At 43.6% G+C, this 13031-nt stretch overlaps 1 protein-coding gene across 12 annotated transcripts in view; it reads left to right on the top strand.

Annotated features, from left to right (window-relative positions):
* The window catches only part of SPTBN1 (spectrin beta, non-erythrocytic 1), a 189013-nt gene that overhangs the window by 153997 nt on the left and 21985 nt on the right, over window positions 1–13031 (top strand). For all 12 annotated transcript variants that reach the window (XR_011426075.1, XR_011426076.1, XR_011426077.1 and 9 more), the window contains 7 exons: window positions 3307–3397; window positions 8170–8316; window positions 9204–9467; window positions 10831–11055; window positions 11505–11594; window positions 11769–12050; window positions 12750–12880. Coding sequence is in view for 8 of the 12 variants with exons in the window: in XM_023619102.2 (XP_023474870.2) it covers window positions 3307–3397; window positions 8170–8316; window positions 9204–9467; window positions 10831–11055; window positions 11505–11594; window positions 11769–12050; window positions 12750–12880 (1230 nt within the window). In the remaining 4 variants the exon portion in view is untranslated. The remainder of the gene's footprint in view (window positions 1–3306; window positions 3398–8169; window positions 8317–9203; window positions 9468–10830; window positions 11056–11504; window positions 11595–11768; window positions 12051–12749; window positions 12881–13031) is intronic.

Raw genomic sequence — 13031 nt, 5'->3', positions numbered from 1 at the left:
AATGGAAAGGGGATGATTCTGTACTATCCATAAGCATAATAAAGATAGAAAGGGGAGGGGACTTTTCATTGGTCTGCCCTCAGGAGGACTGTGTTTTCTTATTTTCCTCCACTGGTGTTAACTGAATTCTGCTTGCTCTTTAATATCCCCAGAGACCTCAAGATCTGAAACTGACCCCAGAGGATGCTTGTCTGTTAGAAAAATAAACAATCTGTGAGTTCCAGATGGGGTAGGGGCACAAACTAAGTAGACATCTAAACCTTCAGATCTAATCCCCTGTCCAGAAACATTCTGATGCTCTTGTGAAGCTCTTTTCTTAGAATGAAAAGTCATTATAATGTGCTTACGTTCCGGAAATTTTGTCAATTACCACTGAGTTTGTTGAAATGAAAAAGTACCAGAACAAAGACGCTGACTCTTAACAGATGTGGGTGGGGTGCAAGTGGCCTTTTAAGTGCTTGTGACTGAGTGGAAAGGAGCCTGCTGTCCACGCCTGCCCTGGGGAACACGATTGGGTGAACTTCCTGGCTCAAAGGAAAATTCCAGCCATGGTGCAGTCCTTGGAGAACAAGGAACAGTATCCAGCTTCACATGGGGGGGAAAGCTTAAAAATTACCAGCCTGTTTCACTCAGGCACCTGCGATTCTTTACTTTTCACAAGAACCAGAGTTAAACCCAGCATCTGCCTCATGTGATAAGGGAGCTTTTGAGTCTTATTATAGGGGTAGAAGGTGAGAGATGGAAATAAAACAAGAGACTTAACCTTGCCCTGAACAAAGAGCATGCTTAGGACTGTGGGAAACTATGGCCAAGTTTTAGAAGGTCCTTGCCTGTAATTAAATCCATGCTCCAGCCTTGGAAGGCCTTCCTGAGTTTCACTTCCCATGAATGCCATCGGTTACCACTAGTAAACAGCTAAGCCACACTCACTTCTCTCGAGGGTTTTCTCAGTCATCAACAGTCTCAGCTGCCTGCATAGCTGTTTGTTGTTCTGCAGAGCACATTACTCAAAGGCCGTTATCGTGTCCTCCTGTGGGTCTGTGTCATTTGGACATGGGGCACTAAATCACCCACCCTTCGGCCTTTTCCTTCTTCATGGTCCCTCTATAAGAAAAGATCCCCCCCTGCAGAAATCTGCTGGGCACGTGTGAAGCCTGATTATATAAGAGAGACATTCGAGATTCTGTCTGGTTGTGTTTCCCTCTCAGTGAATCATAGACAGTGTTCGAAGTTATTTTTATTTCCTTTATTTCCATGAGCTTCAAGGATGCATGTCCTGTTGCAACTGCTGGTATCTGATTCTTCCTTGCCATCATAGCTCTTTCGTGTGACGCTGTGGAGGAGAATGGGATCTTTTATTCAAGGCCTTTGACCAAAGGCAGGACTCTTGCATTTTGTGACTGAGTCCAACTCAGATTACCTTTCTTGTAAAGATTTGCTTAATTTTCTTAAAACCCACTACAAATAGTGACTGGAATTTGAGGGTAGGGAACTTGAAGAACTCTTCTTGACATTCTTTACACACCCACATTTTTAAACAGCTATTCTGAATTCACTAACAATCTTTAAAAAAAATTTTTGGTCTCTGAGAAAGGATACAATGAAGTACTTGGGTTGTGGCCTTTATTTTTTGGTGTTATAAAAGCAATAGAATGTTAAAAATTTGGGGGGAAAAACTACTATCTTTCATCTCATTGTAGGACATACAGTTTGTCTTTGGCTTTCTAATCTGTGCCTTGGGAGTTTTATATCATTGAATATACATAAGCTCTTCATTTAACATTATATAAAAAAATATTTTTCTATTTTTGCATTTTGCACTTTGCATTTTGCATATACCATTTATAAGTGTTACAAATATATCAAGATCACTTTCTCTGAAGCTATGAAACTGCTTTCAACTAAAAAAAGAATTAAAAAGTACTTATATGTGTATAGCGTATTCCTGAAAGTATTATTTCCTTTCATGTTATTCCTATTGTTCTGTAGTCACTGATACCTCTAGGAGCAGAGGGCATTTCCCTTCGGCTTCCCGGGCAGATCATAGCTGTGGTGCTGCCACTGCCACTTGTTTTGCCAGCACTCACCGAGGGCCCATGTGACACATGTCATTGCTCTAAGATCTTTCTTGCTTAAAGGAGGGTTCTTTAAAAGTTGGTCAGCAGCAAGTGCTCACTGAGCTGCTCTTTCTTGGCGTTGTGGAGAACAGAGGTGGTGCTTCGTCATCTCTGCTATAGGGGCTGGCAGGGCTGGACGAGAGACCTTGCCCAGGCACATGCAGCAGGAAATTGCTTTGAGAATCAGAATGAAAACCCAAACCTCATTTGCACCCTGTTCTTTTACCCGTCTTAGTACCCTGCACTTAGGGTGGCTGGCTTGCCTAGCTTACGCAGGAATGTCGGGGAAGGTGTGATGTGGCAGTGCTGACCTGTCAGTGTGGTGTAGCTCTGATGATTGCACTAGAACCATGTAAAGGCCGTCCTTTCCTGGCACTCAGAGCTCCCGCATAGCTATTCTTCACAGTCTCTGGTGGAGAGCCTAAGCCTCCGGGCACGTGATGGAAGTTTGCCGGTGAATGTTGGCACTTCCCCAGTGTGTGTGAAGAAGCCCTGTGTCCAGCGTTCCAGTGGGGGAGGGAGCACCTCGTTTCCCTGGTTGTTCATCAAGTTCAGCAGCTCCTTCTAATTCTTGCAAGTTCTTTGTTTAAAGTTTTATGCTTAAACTTCTTTAAGCGTTGATTACCCTTATTTATGTAGAGTGGGGTTGAGTAGATAGATAGAAATCTCTCAGGTCTAAAAGTTTTCATTCCTAGTTTATTGTTGTTTTTGCTGAGTTTTTCTCAAGATGGGAATCTGTTTATCAGGAAACATTAATTTAAAGCCAGTTAAGTGATGGTATATATTTTCTTAGCTATGTATATGTTTTGTTATCCAGTTAGGAGTTTCTTGAAGGTAAGTTTCAAATTCTCCCACAGTGCCTAAAATCGGGACTTGAACACAGTGCATGCTCAGGTTTTTTTCCTGGCACCGGACGTGAGGAAGCACAAATTTATACAGCTCATTTGACTGCCTCCTTGGCCTGTTGTGTGGCTTGGGCAGGTATTTTGGTTTCTTTTGTACCATGGCTTACTTGTTCAGAGGATGCTAAACTCTCCTGTTTATCTTGCCTCCTTGACATGATTGAGAACTGTAAGCAAACTGCTTTTAGTTTATATATAAAGCTAAGAAAGAAATTGAGTTGTAAATTCTGCTTTTCAAGATTCTCTACTTCCTTTTTTAAAAATTATTTTTGTTATCGTTATAACAGACATAGGAGGAATCGTGAGGCAGCCAGTGAGCTGCTGATGAGATTGAAGGACAACAGGGATCTTCAGAAATTCCTGCAAGATTGTCAGGAGGTATGTCTCCCTTTTACCCCTCCCTTCCTCGTTTCTAACAAGAGCCAGCAAGCATTTGGCAGAAGAGCCCTTGGAATTATAAAATTAATTGAGGCCAGAAATTCACATCACCTGTATAATTTGTAGGTGGGACAGTTTGGCAATTGTCAGTTCTCCAGCCTGCAAGCTACCACTAGAGTAACTAGATTATTATAATCTAGAATATTATAGTCTAGAACTGTGTTGTCCATTTCAGCAGACACTAGCCATATGTGGCTGTTACATTTTAAATCAATTAAAATTAAGATAAGAGTGTAGTTCCTCCATCATAGTAGATGTATTTTAAGTGCTCAATAGCCAACTGTGATTAGTGGCTGCCATATTGGATATTTCCATTGTTAAAGACAGTGATATCCTAGAATATTCTATAACCCAAAAGCATTTAATATTATGTTTTAACTGTTTAAAGTAATGTACATTTCATGGTATGGAAGGAAAGAACTAAAAGAAACTAGAACTGGCTACCCAGGTAAGAGGCAAAGATTAAAAAAATAAAACCTGAGTTTCTTATTCACTGAAGACCTTGAAATATCCATCTTTCAGGCTCCTTAATATGCATCTAACATGACAAGAGCAGTAATCCTGATTTCAACTCTGAGTTTAACATGTGGTATTCATCTGATGATTCTCATACTACTTCATACTCCCCTGATCCACGCATAAGCAAACTTGGAAAACTAAAGTTAGCCAGAAAAATGCAGTCTCTCTGCAAGCCAGTTGGAGAACAGCATCCAGCTGACTTCACATGTGTGAAGTCTGTGAGCACATCATGTTTCTCTGGCAGAGAACAACAGTGAGACTCAGCCCTCTCTGGTTTATTAGACTAAATCTCCTCGGAGGCAGAAATGGGATGAAGAATATCCAAGTGAAGCTGCCGGGGACCTTGGAGAAGGAGAGTTAGAGGGCATGGGGGTGGGTTCAGGTCATGTGCTAAGAATATGATTGAGATCATTACAAGCACCTTGTATGCAAATGTGTGACTGTGTTAAAAAAAAAAAATATGGCTCAACAACAGTGTTAGTCTGTGACGGAAGCACTCTTTCTCATCCATGAAACTGCTGTCTTACTGTGAATCTTGCAATATGCTCTAGCAGCTAAACCTTAAGAAGGAAAGCCCCTAAACTATGTAGTTTAGAGTCTGTCGGCTTTCAGCGCCACATTGTTGAATATAGGTCTCCAGGGGATTTGCCTGGAGCCAGACAGGCCTGCCTCTTCAGGTGCCATCCAAGCCTGAGTAACCCATTTAAAAAGGATGCTCATGGAAAGGCATTCATGTCCGCACACAGGGCGGGAGCAGAGGGATGGCAGCTAAAGTCAGCAGTGTAGAGTTGCATTTGTGCTGCAGTGAGTACCAGGGGCCCTTTGGCATTGGAGGGAGTAAAAGGGATCAGGACATGTTCACAGCCTGCGCTGTGCCTTCCACAGATTCAAGGTCCTGTGTCACCTTGATGTTTCCCTGGCAGCACCATCAATGACTGGTTTTAACCTCAGGCCATAATGGGGGTTGGGGAACACTGGGATTCCACACTGTCCTTAAAGGGCAAGTTAATGAAATGAAATTCGTTGAGCAGAGCATGGTGAAACCTGGTCTAAATTTAAGGAAAAAATGCCAGGAAATGAGCAGGAGGTGAGGGGACAATAAGAACCCTTGAGAGAAACCCAGCTGGAATTTCCAGCCCCCAATTTTTCTTTTACGTACGTGTGGATTCATAAATAGAAATGTGTGGAAAAACTTAAGTAGATAAAACCATAGTCCTTCCCAGTGGAATCACAGGAAATAGTCAGGCTTACTAGGTCTTTAGATCTTTGTTAACGCTTGTTCCAAATTAGCATCCTTGGTTATGAGGAGGAGTTCACTCCTCAGCACATGCCAGTGACTGTTAGACATGCCCAGAGGCCTCGATCCTCTGTGATTTCCCCTCAACGTATGCAGAAAGGTTTTGGCTGGGCTTTTATGTCCTGGAGAGGATTTGCAGGTCTCCTTGTGACTGCTCTGCTAAGGCACCCTGGTTTATCCTTGCTTTCCTTGAACCTTTTTAAAAGTTAATACAACCATAGTGTCTGCTGGGGCATGCCAGCTGTCCCATATCAGTATACACAGTTTCCGTGCAATGACAGAATTTACGCCAGGTTTAGGGGCTCTGAAATCCTTGGTGTAGAAGCATAAGTAAAGGGTTGATGCGTATTATTCTTTGGCTGTAAACTTTCCGTCATTCAGTCTCATTAAAATATGCCCCTTTTTAGCCAGAATCCCTGAGAATGGAGTTTGTGTGTAGACCGGCCCTACGTTTGAAAAGCTACCTGTTAAACTGGTTGATATTTCCAGAGCACCCTGAGCTCAGGTTTAATGCCGTTGCTGGCTGTTGGGCATGGTTCGAGGTCTAGGGAATTCAAGTTCTTCCTTTGTCACACTACCTTCCTCGTGGGTGCCTTGGCTAGAGGCACAGGTTGTGACATCTGCTGTCATTGCCACCCTCCATAAGCATTGCCTGGATGGAGAAATTGATTGCAGCAGGAGATGGGGAATGAGCTGGAGCCCTTTGTGTTCCCAGTTACAGATGGGGATACAAAGAGCATCATAATTTTTATAGTGTTATTTTAATGTGATATCCTGAAAAATAAATGACTAAAAGATACTGCTTTTCTGTTTTATTCCCTCACACCATACCTCTGTTTTCTGAAACTGGTTCTTTTTTCAGAGGGGCAATATAACTAGCACGTGGCACAGGGATAGCAGTGCACTGCTTCACTGTGAGCTTAATTCAGTGATCAAAGCATTTTTCCTATCCTTTTCCAGTCTGCGCAGTGTTCTCTTCTGCAGAGAATGAGTATATTCTTAAATGACCTTTGTAAATGCCCACAAATAATAACTGTAATTCTGATTCCAGAATGCTGATGAAGGGCTGATGAGCTAGCAAGTTCCATAGATCCATTCCATTGTGCTGTGTCGCATAAGGCTTTATCTGTGGGATGATGTGTTCAGCAAAGAGCAGATTTATTTATAAGCCTCTGATTTTTATGTAGCTCTTTTTTAAAAAAAAAATCTCTCTTGGGTAGGTGGTTATGAATAGCAAAAGTATGTGAATGTCCTTTCCACTTCGCATAAATGCCTTCTATTGTGTTTAATCTGTGTGTGTGGAATATAGGGGAAAGTTTTACCATTTGGTTTCCTTTTCATCTCTTTTCCCCTTAGATTGAATGAATGGCCATAGTTTTTCAGATTTTAGCTACTCAGTTAACTGGAAACTAGGTAATTTTTTTAAGTAGGAAATTTAGTGTTTCTGTTGCTGTGTAACAAATCTATGATCCTTGCTTTCAAAGGGCTTTATGAGATTTATTGGTTGTTCATCTCAATAAAGAGTGACATCTAAGATCTTACTATCTTTTGCTGTCAACTCCCGCACCTCCTGCACGGTGGGTGAATATCTGGAGAAAGGTAGAGATAGTGCCTGGAGTTCCCCACGTTCAGAGTCAGGAGCGCTCCTGTCACCCGCATTGCCCTCCTTGACATCCTTTCCAAAGAAAAGACTTTCTATTGTTTAAGCAAATTTATGGGGATGTCTTTCCCAGCAGCAACCCAGAATACGAGTGAATGGCCTTAGAAATGTTGATTCTGTACGGGTTTCTATTGGTTTTATATGCCATTTCTAAACCTTTTGGAGATAGGACTGCAAAGGAGTTTGGGTGCAACTTTACTGTGGCAGTGACTGATATAAAAGTCACATGGGAGAAAGGGACACAGTCCCTGAAGACATTTCCTTCCGGTTCTGGGCTGACCCTACAGTCCTTTGTCTGTCCTCCTCCTGGATACAGAAAAAGTTCTTCCTGGGCTAGTGCTGGGCATGGGATAGTGATTAGGACCCTGGCCTGGCCAATTCCATGCAGGCAGTAGGGAGCCAGGCAAATAGGGACGAAAGCCAGCAGGAGAAGTGTGTCCAGGGCCTGGGATTGGGCTGACCCCTACCCTGAGCCTTGTGCAATAACTCCCTTCTCAGAAGTGTCAGCAGCTGGCAGGCTTTGTGAGGCTTTCCAGAGTTCAGATCCAAGTAGACATGTTAGGTCTCCGAATCAAGTCCTCTGAAGTGTTCTTGGACTGAATGGAAGGCCCTTTAGAAACAGCCGCTATAGAAAAAGAGGTGACGGTGACTCACACTTGAAGGAAACGTTGAGAGGGCATCATTGTTGCCATCACCCCTACAGTGAGCAAGTGATTTATGCTTTTTGGCATTCTCATAGATAAAGCCATGAAGGGGAGGGAGAGACAAAAGAATAGAGTTTTTGGGTTTTTTATAATAGAACTAAAAGAGTGAAAAGATTACCGAAGAGAGTAAAAGACAGTTAATCGTGATTAACATGGTATAGCGGGCACAAGTATTTGGAAGAGAAAGAAGGTTGTGACTTGGACTGGTTAGGGCAGGATTTTAAACACAAGCCTTTGGGGGAAGAGCTGGTTAAGAGTGCCAAGCAGTTTGAAAGCTGGCTCAGAGAGCTTTTGTACCTCTGGATTTGCTGTTGGATACACAGTTTGCAGCAAGGCTCAGGTACAGCCTCCGTACAATGGAGATGCCTGTCATGACAGGGCAGAGTTGTAAAGTAAATATTTGGTTGTCTGTTGACATGGAAACATGTGCAGTATGCATAGTATGACATAACACAGCTCTTTCCGGGCAGAAAAAAGGCTGATGTCTATGATCACAATCTCTGAAACTTTGCTGATTTTTTTTTTTTCCTAGCTCTCTCTCTGGATCAATGAAAAGATGCTTACAGCCCAGGACATGTCTTATGATGAAGCCAGAAATCTGCACAGTAAATGGTTAAAACATCAAGCATTTATGGCAGAACTCGCGTCCAACAAAGAATGGCTTGACAAAATTGAGAAGGTGAGTTACAGTGTTTGATGAGGCTCCCATTTCCACAATGTGGCCATGGTGAAAAAACAAACTGGGTGGAAATGAGCTCCTTTTTTACTTAGCACATTTTCCAGCATATTTGAGTCATATCCGATTATATACACAGCCAGTAGTAGTCCCACTTACACTTACCAATCCCTGACTTCAACCCAGCAGAAGGGAAAAAAAGCAGAAACCCAACTACGTGGTACAAAGCGCTTGATTTGTCTTTTAATGAAGTCTAGGTGTTTAGTTTCTGTTGTGTGTCTCATCTGCATCTTGCAGATGACAGACTGTGAGCCCCTTGGACAGAGTCCCCACTATCTTGATCATATTATATGTGTTGGACTGTGACAGAGGCTGAGCAGATCCAGTTGCACAGATTTTAGGAATCTTGCGTATTTTAAATTTTCCCTAGCTTGCTTGTGTGACTGCTGTACACTAGACACTATGATAATTTCAAATGTATTATTTTGCACAGGGAGATTCTGTGCAGCATAACTGAAGGTGGATGGAAAGTTCTCCACCCTCCCTTCTCTTCTTTCACACTTTTTATATTGTTTTGACTTCTACTGCTTAAAATAATGTATTATGGTCCTTTGTGGGTGAAGTGGAGGGGATGAAGTCTTAGGTTATTAGCATTAAAGTCCCACTGCCCGGGTTGAAACCATTTCAGCAATCACGTCTTGCTTGACTCCCGTGAAAGCCACATAGTGTGCGTAGACTAGGCCCTTGTCAATTTTACTGAGCAGTAACGTTATGTGAGAGCAGTCTCTGTATGTTGAATGAATAGGTAAATCACAGATCAGATATCTTAGGTTTGATTTTCACAGTGACTTTTGTTCTCCAGCAAACTATTATTTATTTGTGTTTTCCAGGAAGGAATGCAGCTCATTTCAGAAAAGCCTGAGACAGAAGCCGTAGTGAAGGAGAAACTCACTGGTTTACATAAAATGTGGGAAGTCCTTGAATCCACCACCCAGACCAAGGCCCAGCGACTCTTTGACGCAAACAAGGCGGAACTTTTTACCCAGAGCTGCGCAGATCTGGACAAATGGCTGCATGGCCTGGAGAGTCAGATCCAGTCTGATGACTATGGCAAAGACCTTACCAGCGTCAACATCCTGCTGAAAAAGCAACAGGCAAGCATGAGGCGACTACGTACTTGAGCCTGTTTCTATTACTGCCATAGCCTTCATAGTCTTAACTCACCCACTGTGTTCTCAGCCATCCACCTCTATGTGGACGGAACCCAGCTAAGTGTTTGCTCTGACAGTGTCATGGGGCATTTCCAGAATCAACTGGGAAGACATAGGATTGGGTGTCTGTGCGTGGGAATACTTTTTTAATTATCATCTTAGTTGATGGATCGTATCCCCATTTAACAGTTGAGTAAATATTCATTTCATTCAATTCCACACTTTACATGAAGGGAAGTAGTCACATTCATATACTTTGCTGTATAAACATCTAGATATTTGATAGTTACCTACTTGTTCCGGGTACTTTTTAGATGATAAAAGAAAAATTTTTTTTTTATGTCATGATAGAATACTCTAAGGGCAAGTGAATTTACTTAGAAATTACGAGAAAACAGCTCTGGTGAGGCTTGAGACAACAGCTTGGTGGCAGAATGTTCCAGAAGTCCCCCTGGCTGGGTTTGCCGCAGTGCGTGGCTGAGTCCTGGGCCCAACAGCTCTGCTGAGAACCAGTCCCTGTAGACGCGTCTTGGCCAGGTGCTGAAGCTTGTTTCTTCAAAGGGACACCCACCTTGCCTTTCGCTAAATTATTCAGTTTCTCTGCTCTTCAAGTTATACGTTAAGGAGTGTTTTTGTGGGTGGTTTTTAGCTGTAGCTCTTTACCTCCACTTCCTAAGAAAGGAGTCAGTTTATTCCCAGATGCAGTCCCCTTGTCTCTAAGCTGTCAGCATGTGGTCTTCCCGGTGTGGTATTTCCTGAGGGAGACACCTCTGCTTTCACTTCTGCCCATTTTCCTCATGTAAATAAACAAGAAGTATGTTTCAGCTGATTATCCAGTATTTAAAAAAAGAAGAATCGGCTTTCTGAATAAAGAAATGGAAAGAAGATGATAACATTAGCTATCCTTCTTGCCTCAAACAACTGGAACCTCAAGACTTTACTCCTTCCTGATGGTTAAACTGGTTTCGAACATCATTATGGCTTCTGTACAGGCAGATGAAGACTATCTTTTCCCCATAATTAATTCTTGTTTCCTCTGTCACTTGCCTCCTAAGTTCCTAGATAAAGTTGAATGCTGCTCCCAAGTTTAAAAATCCTAGAAAGGGATTTTTAAAAAGACAAGCTGACGAAGTGGCATTCTAAGTGGTAGTGTGATAGATGTTAGGAACATTTCTTGGTCTCTCCTCTGTATAAATTAATATTCTTCCATCTTCCGTTTTGGCCAGTAGGAAAAACAAACATTTCGTAGGATTGTTTGTGCTTCGCTTGTCTCTGGTGTGAAGGTTGGTCTGTTTGCTGCCCTCAGATGCTGGAGAATCAGATGGAGGTGCGGAAGAAGGAGATCGAAGAGCTCCAGAGCCAGGCCCAGGCCCTGAGTCAGGAGGGGAAGAGCACCGACGAGGTGGACAGCAAGCGCCTCACTGTGCAGACCAAGTTCATGGAATTGCTGGAGCCCTTGAACGAAAGGAAGCACAACCTGCTGGCCTCCAAAGAGATCCACCAGTTCAACAGGGACGTGGAGGACGAGATCGTGAGTAGACACTCGCCGCATGAGGGGCTTTTTCGTAAACCTCCTCGCCTATCCCGCCTGAAGCCCATGTTCTCACCTCTCTGTCAGACTTACCTTGGGCTGCGGCGGTGAGCTGAGCTAGCAAAGGCCTTGCTTTGTGAATTCACACAAAGTGCAGCTTCGTTGTTCTGTGTGGTTTTCTAAAGATATTCTAGGGAATAGTTACAGAAATAAATAAAGAATGTGGATTCACAGTGAGTCCAGCATTGAGAGTGAAGAAAGGGATGGGAGACTAGCCCTCGCCCTGTATTGCAGAAGAAGGGCAGGCTCCTCAGGCAGCCCTTCCCGGGGTGATCAAATACACATTCCTTTCTCAAGCTGGCCTCCCTGCTAGCCCCTGCTGCACTTGTTTGTGTCAGATATTTGTTCTTTCTGAGTGATCCTGATCACCTGTTTATAATTCTTTCCAGTTGTGGGTTGGAGAGAGGATGCCTTTGGCAACTTCCAGAGATCATGGCCACAACCTCCAGACTGTGCAGCTGTTAATAAAGAAAAATCAGGTAAGTTTCTGTTCAGGCCAACTCGGTCTGATAAGTAATTGCTCCAAATTACAAAACAGAGAATGCGAGAGAGCTTTGAAGGCTTGCAATTTCTCCTTGGCCCTCATGGCTTGGCATAAACAGCACGCTGTTGCAGTTCAGCAAGCCTCTCGTTTGTGTTGCCTGCTCCCATAGACCCTTCAGAAAGAAATCCAGGGGCACCAGCCTCGCATTGATGACATCTTTGAGAGGAGCCAAAACATCGTCACTGACAGCAGCAGCCTCAGTGCGGAGGCCATCCGGCAGAGGCTCGCTGACCTGAAGGAGCAGTGGGGCTGCCTCATCGAGGAGACGGAGAATCGCCACAGGCGGCTCGAGGAAGCACACAGGGCCCAGCAGTACTACTTTGACGCGGCTGAGGCGGAGGCATGGATGAGCGAGCAGGAGCTGTACATGATGTCTGAGGAGAAGGCCAAGGTGAGAGAGGGTTCCGGCCCTCCACAAAACGAGGTGGAGGCCCATCCCTGCCCCAGAAGAGCCTCAGCCTCCAAGCTTGTTTTCTGCTGGTGGCTGTGTCCTTGTGAAACATTGTATTGTTGCCTTTGAGTGTTGTCATGGGGGCACCGTGGTGCATAAAGGAGCCTGGAATCTGGCTATTTCTCCTTGACACAGCATTTTCTTATGTGAATCCTGGTATGTCATTAAGACTGGGATCATCTTGCCTTTTCTTTTTTTTTTTTAATAGAAATTTGCCAGAGTCCTCCTTGCTCTCTCTAGTTATAGGATTACCTAAGCTTTGCAACATACAAGATGCTTTTGAGACAATTTGGAAGTATTTAAGGGTTCCAGAATGCTGTTATCTACATATTTGTTAGACTGTGAAGAGTTTCAGCCAGCGAGGATGTGCTGGGTCCGCCTGGGCTTTACTCTGTACCTCAGAGGGGTCTTAGTCATTCTGTATTATCCTCATGTTCATCTTTCACTGAAGGCTCCCACAGTCTAGTCCATATTGACGCTCTTAAAATGTTTCTGTGTTCCACTGTCTTTATCACTTTTGTGGTTATTTTCTTTCTGATGATTTTTCCTCCTACCGCACATGCTGTCAGCCCGTCTCTCTTTAAGGTGCATTGGGTTGGAGGGGATATCTGTGGTCATGACAGTCACCTCTCTTTGCAGGATGAGCAGAGTGCCGTCTCCATGTTGAAGAAGCACCAGATCTTGGAACAAGCTGTGGAGGACTATGCAGAGACAGTGCATCAGCTCTCGAAGACCAGCCGGGCCCTGGTGGCTGACGGCCATCCTGAAAAGTGAGTGTCATTATGTAAAGATGAGACTGGCCTATCAGTTCCTCCCAATAACGGCCTCTTGCTCTGACTCATCCAAAGGAAACAGTAGCATTCGTCTTGAGTAACTGCTAATGTAGGTCTTTGGAAAGCATTTTTAAAACAGATCCAATGA

Source organism: Equus caballus, chromosome 15 (assembly GCF_041296265.1).
Source record: "Equus caballus isolate H_3958 breed thoroughbred chromosome 15, TB-T2T, whole genome shotgun sequence".
NCBI classification, from domain to species: domain Eukaryota; kingdom Metazoa; phylum Chordata; class Mammalia; order Perissodactyla; family Equidae; genus Equus; species Equus caballus.
The sequence above is the reverse complement of the archived record's forward strand: the minus strand, read 5'-3'. Positions and strand labels throughout refer to the sequence as shown.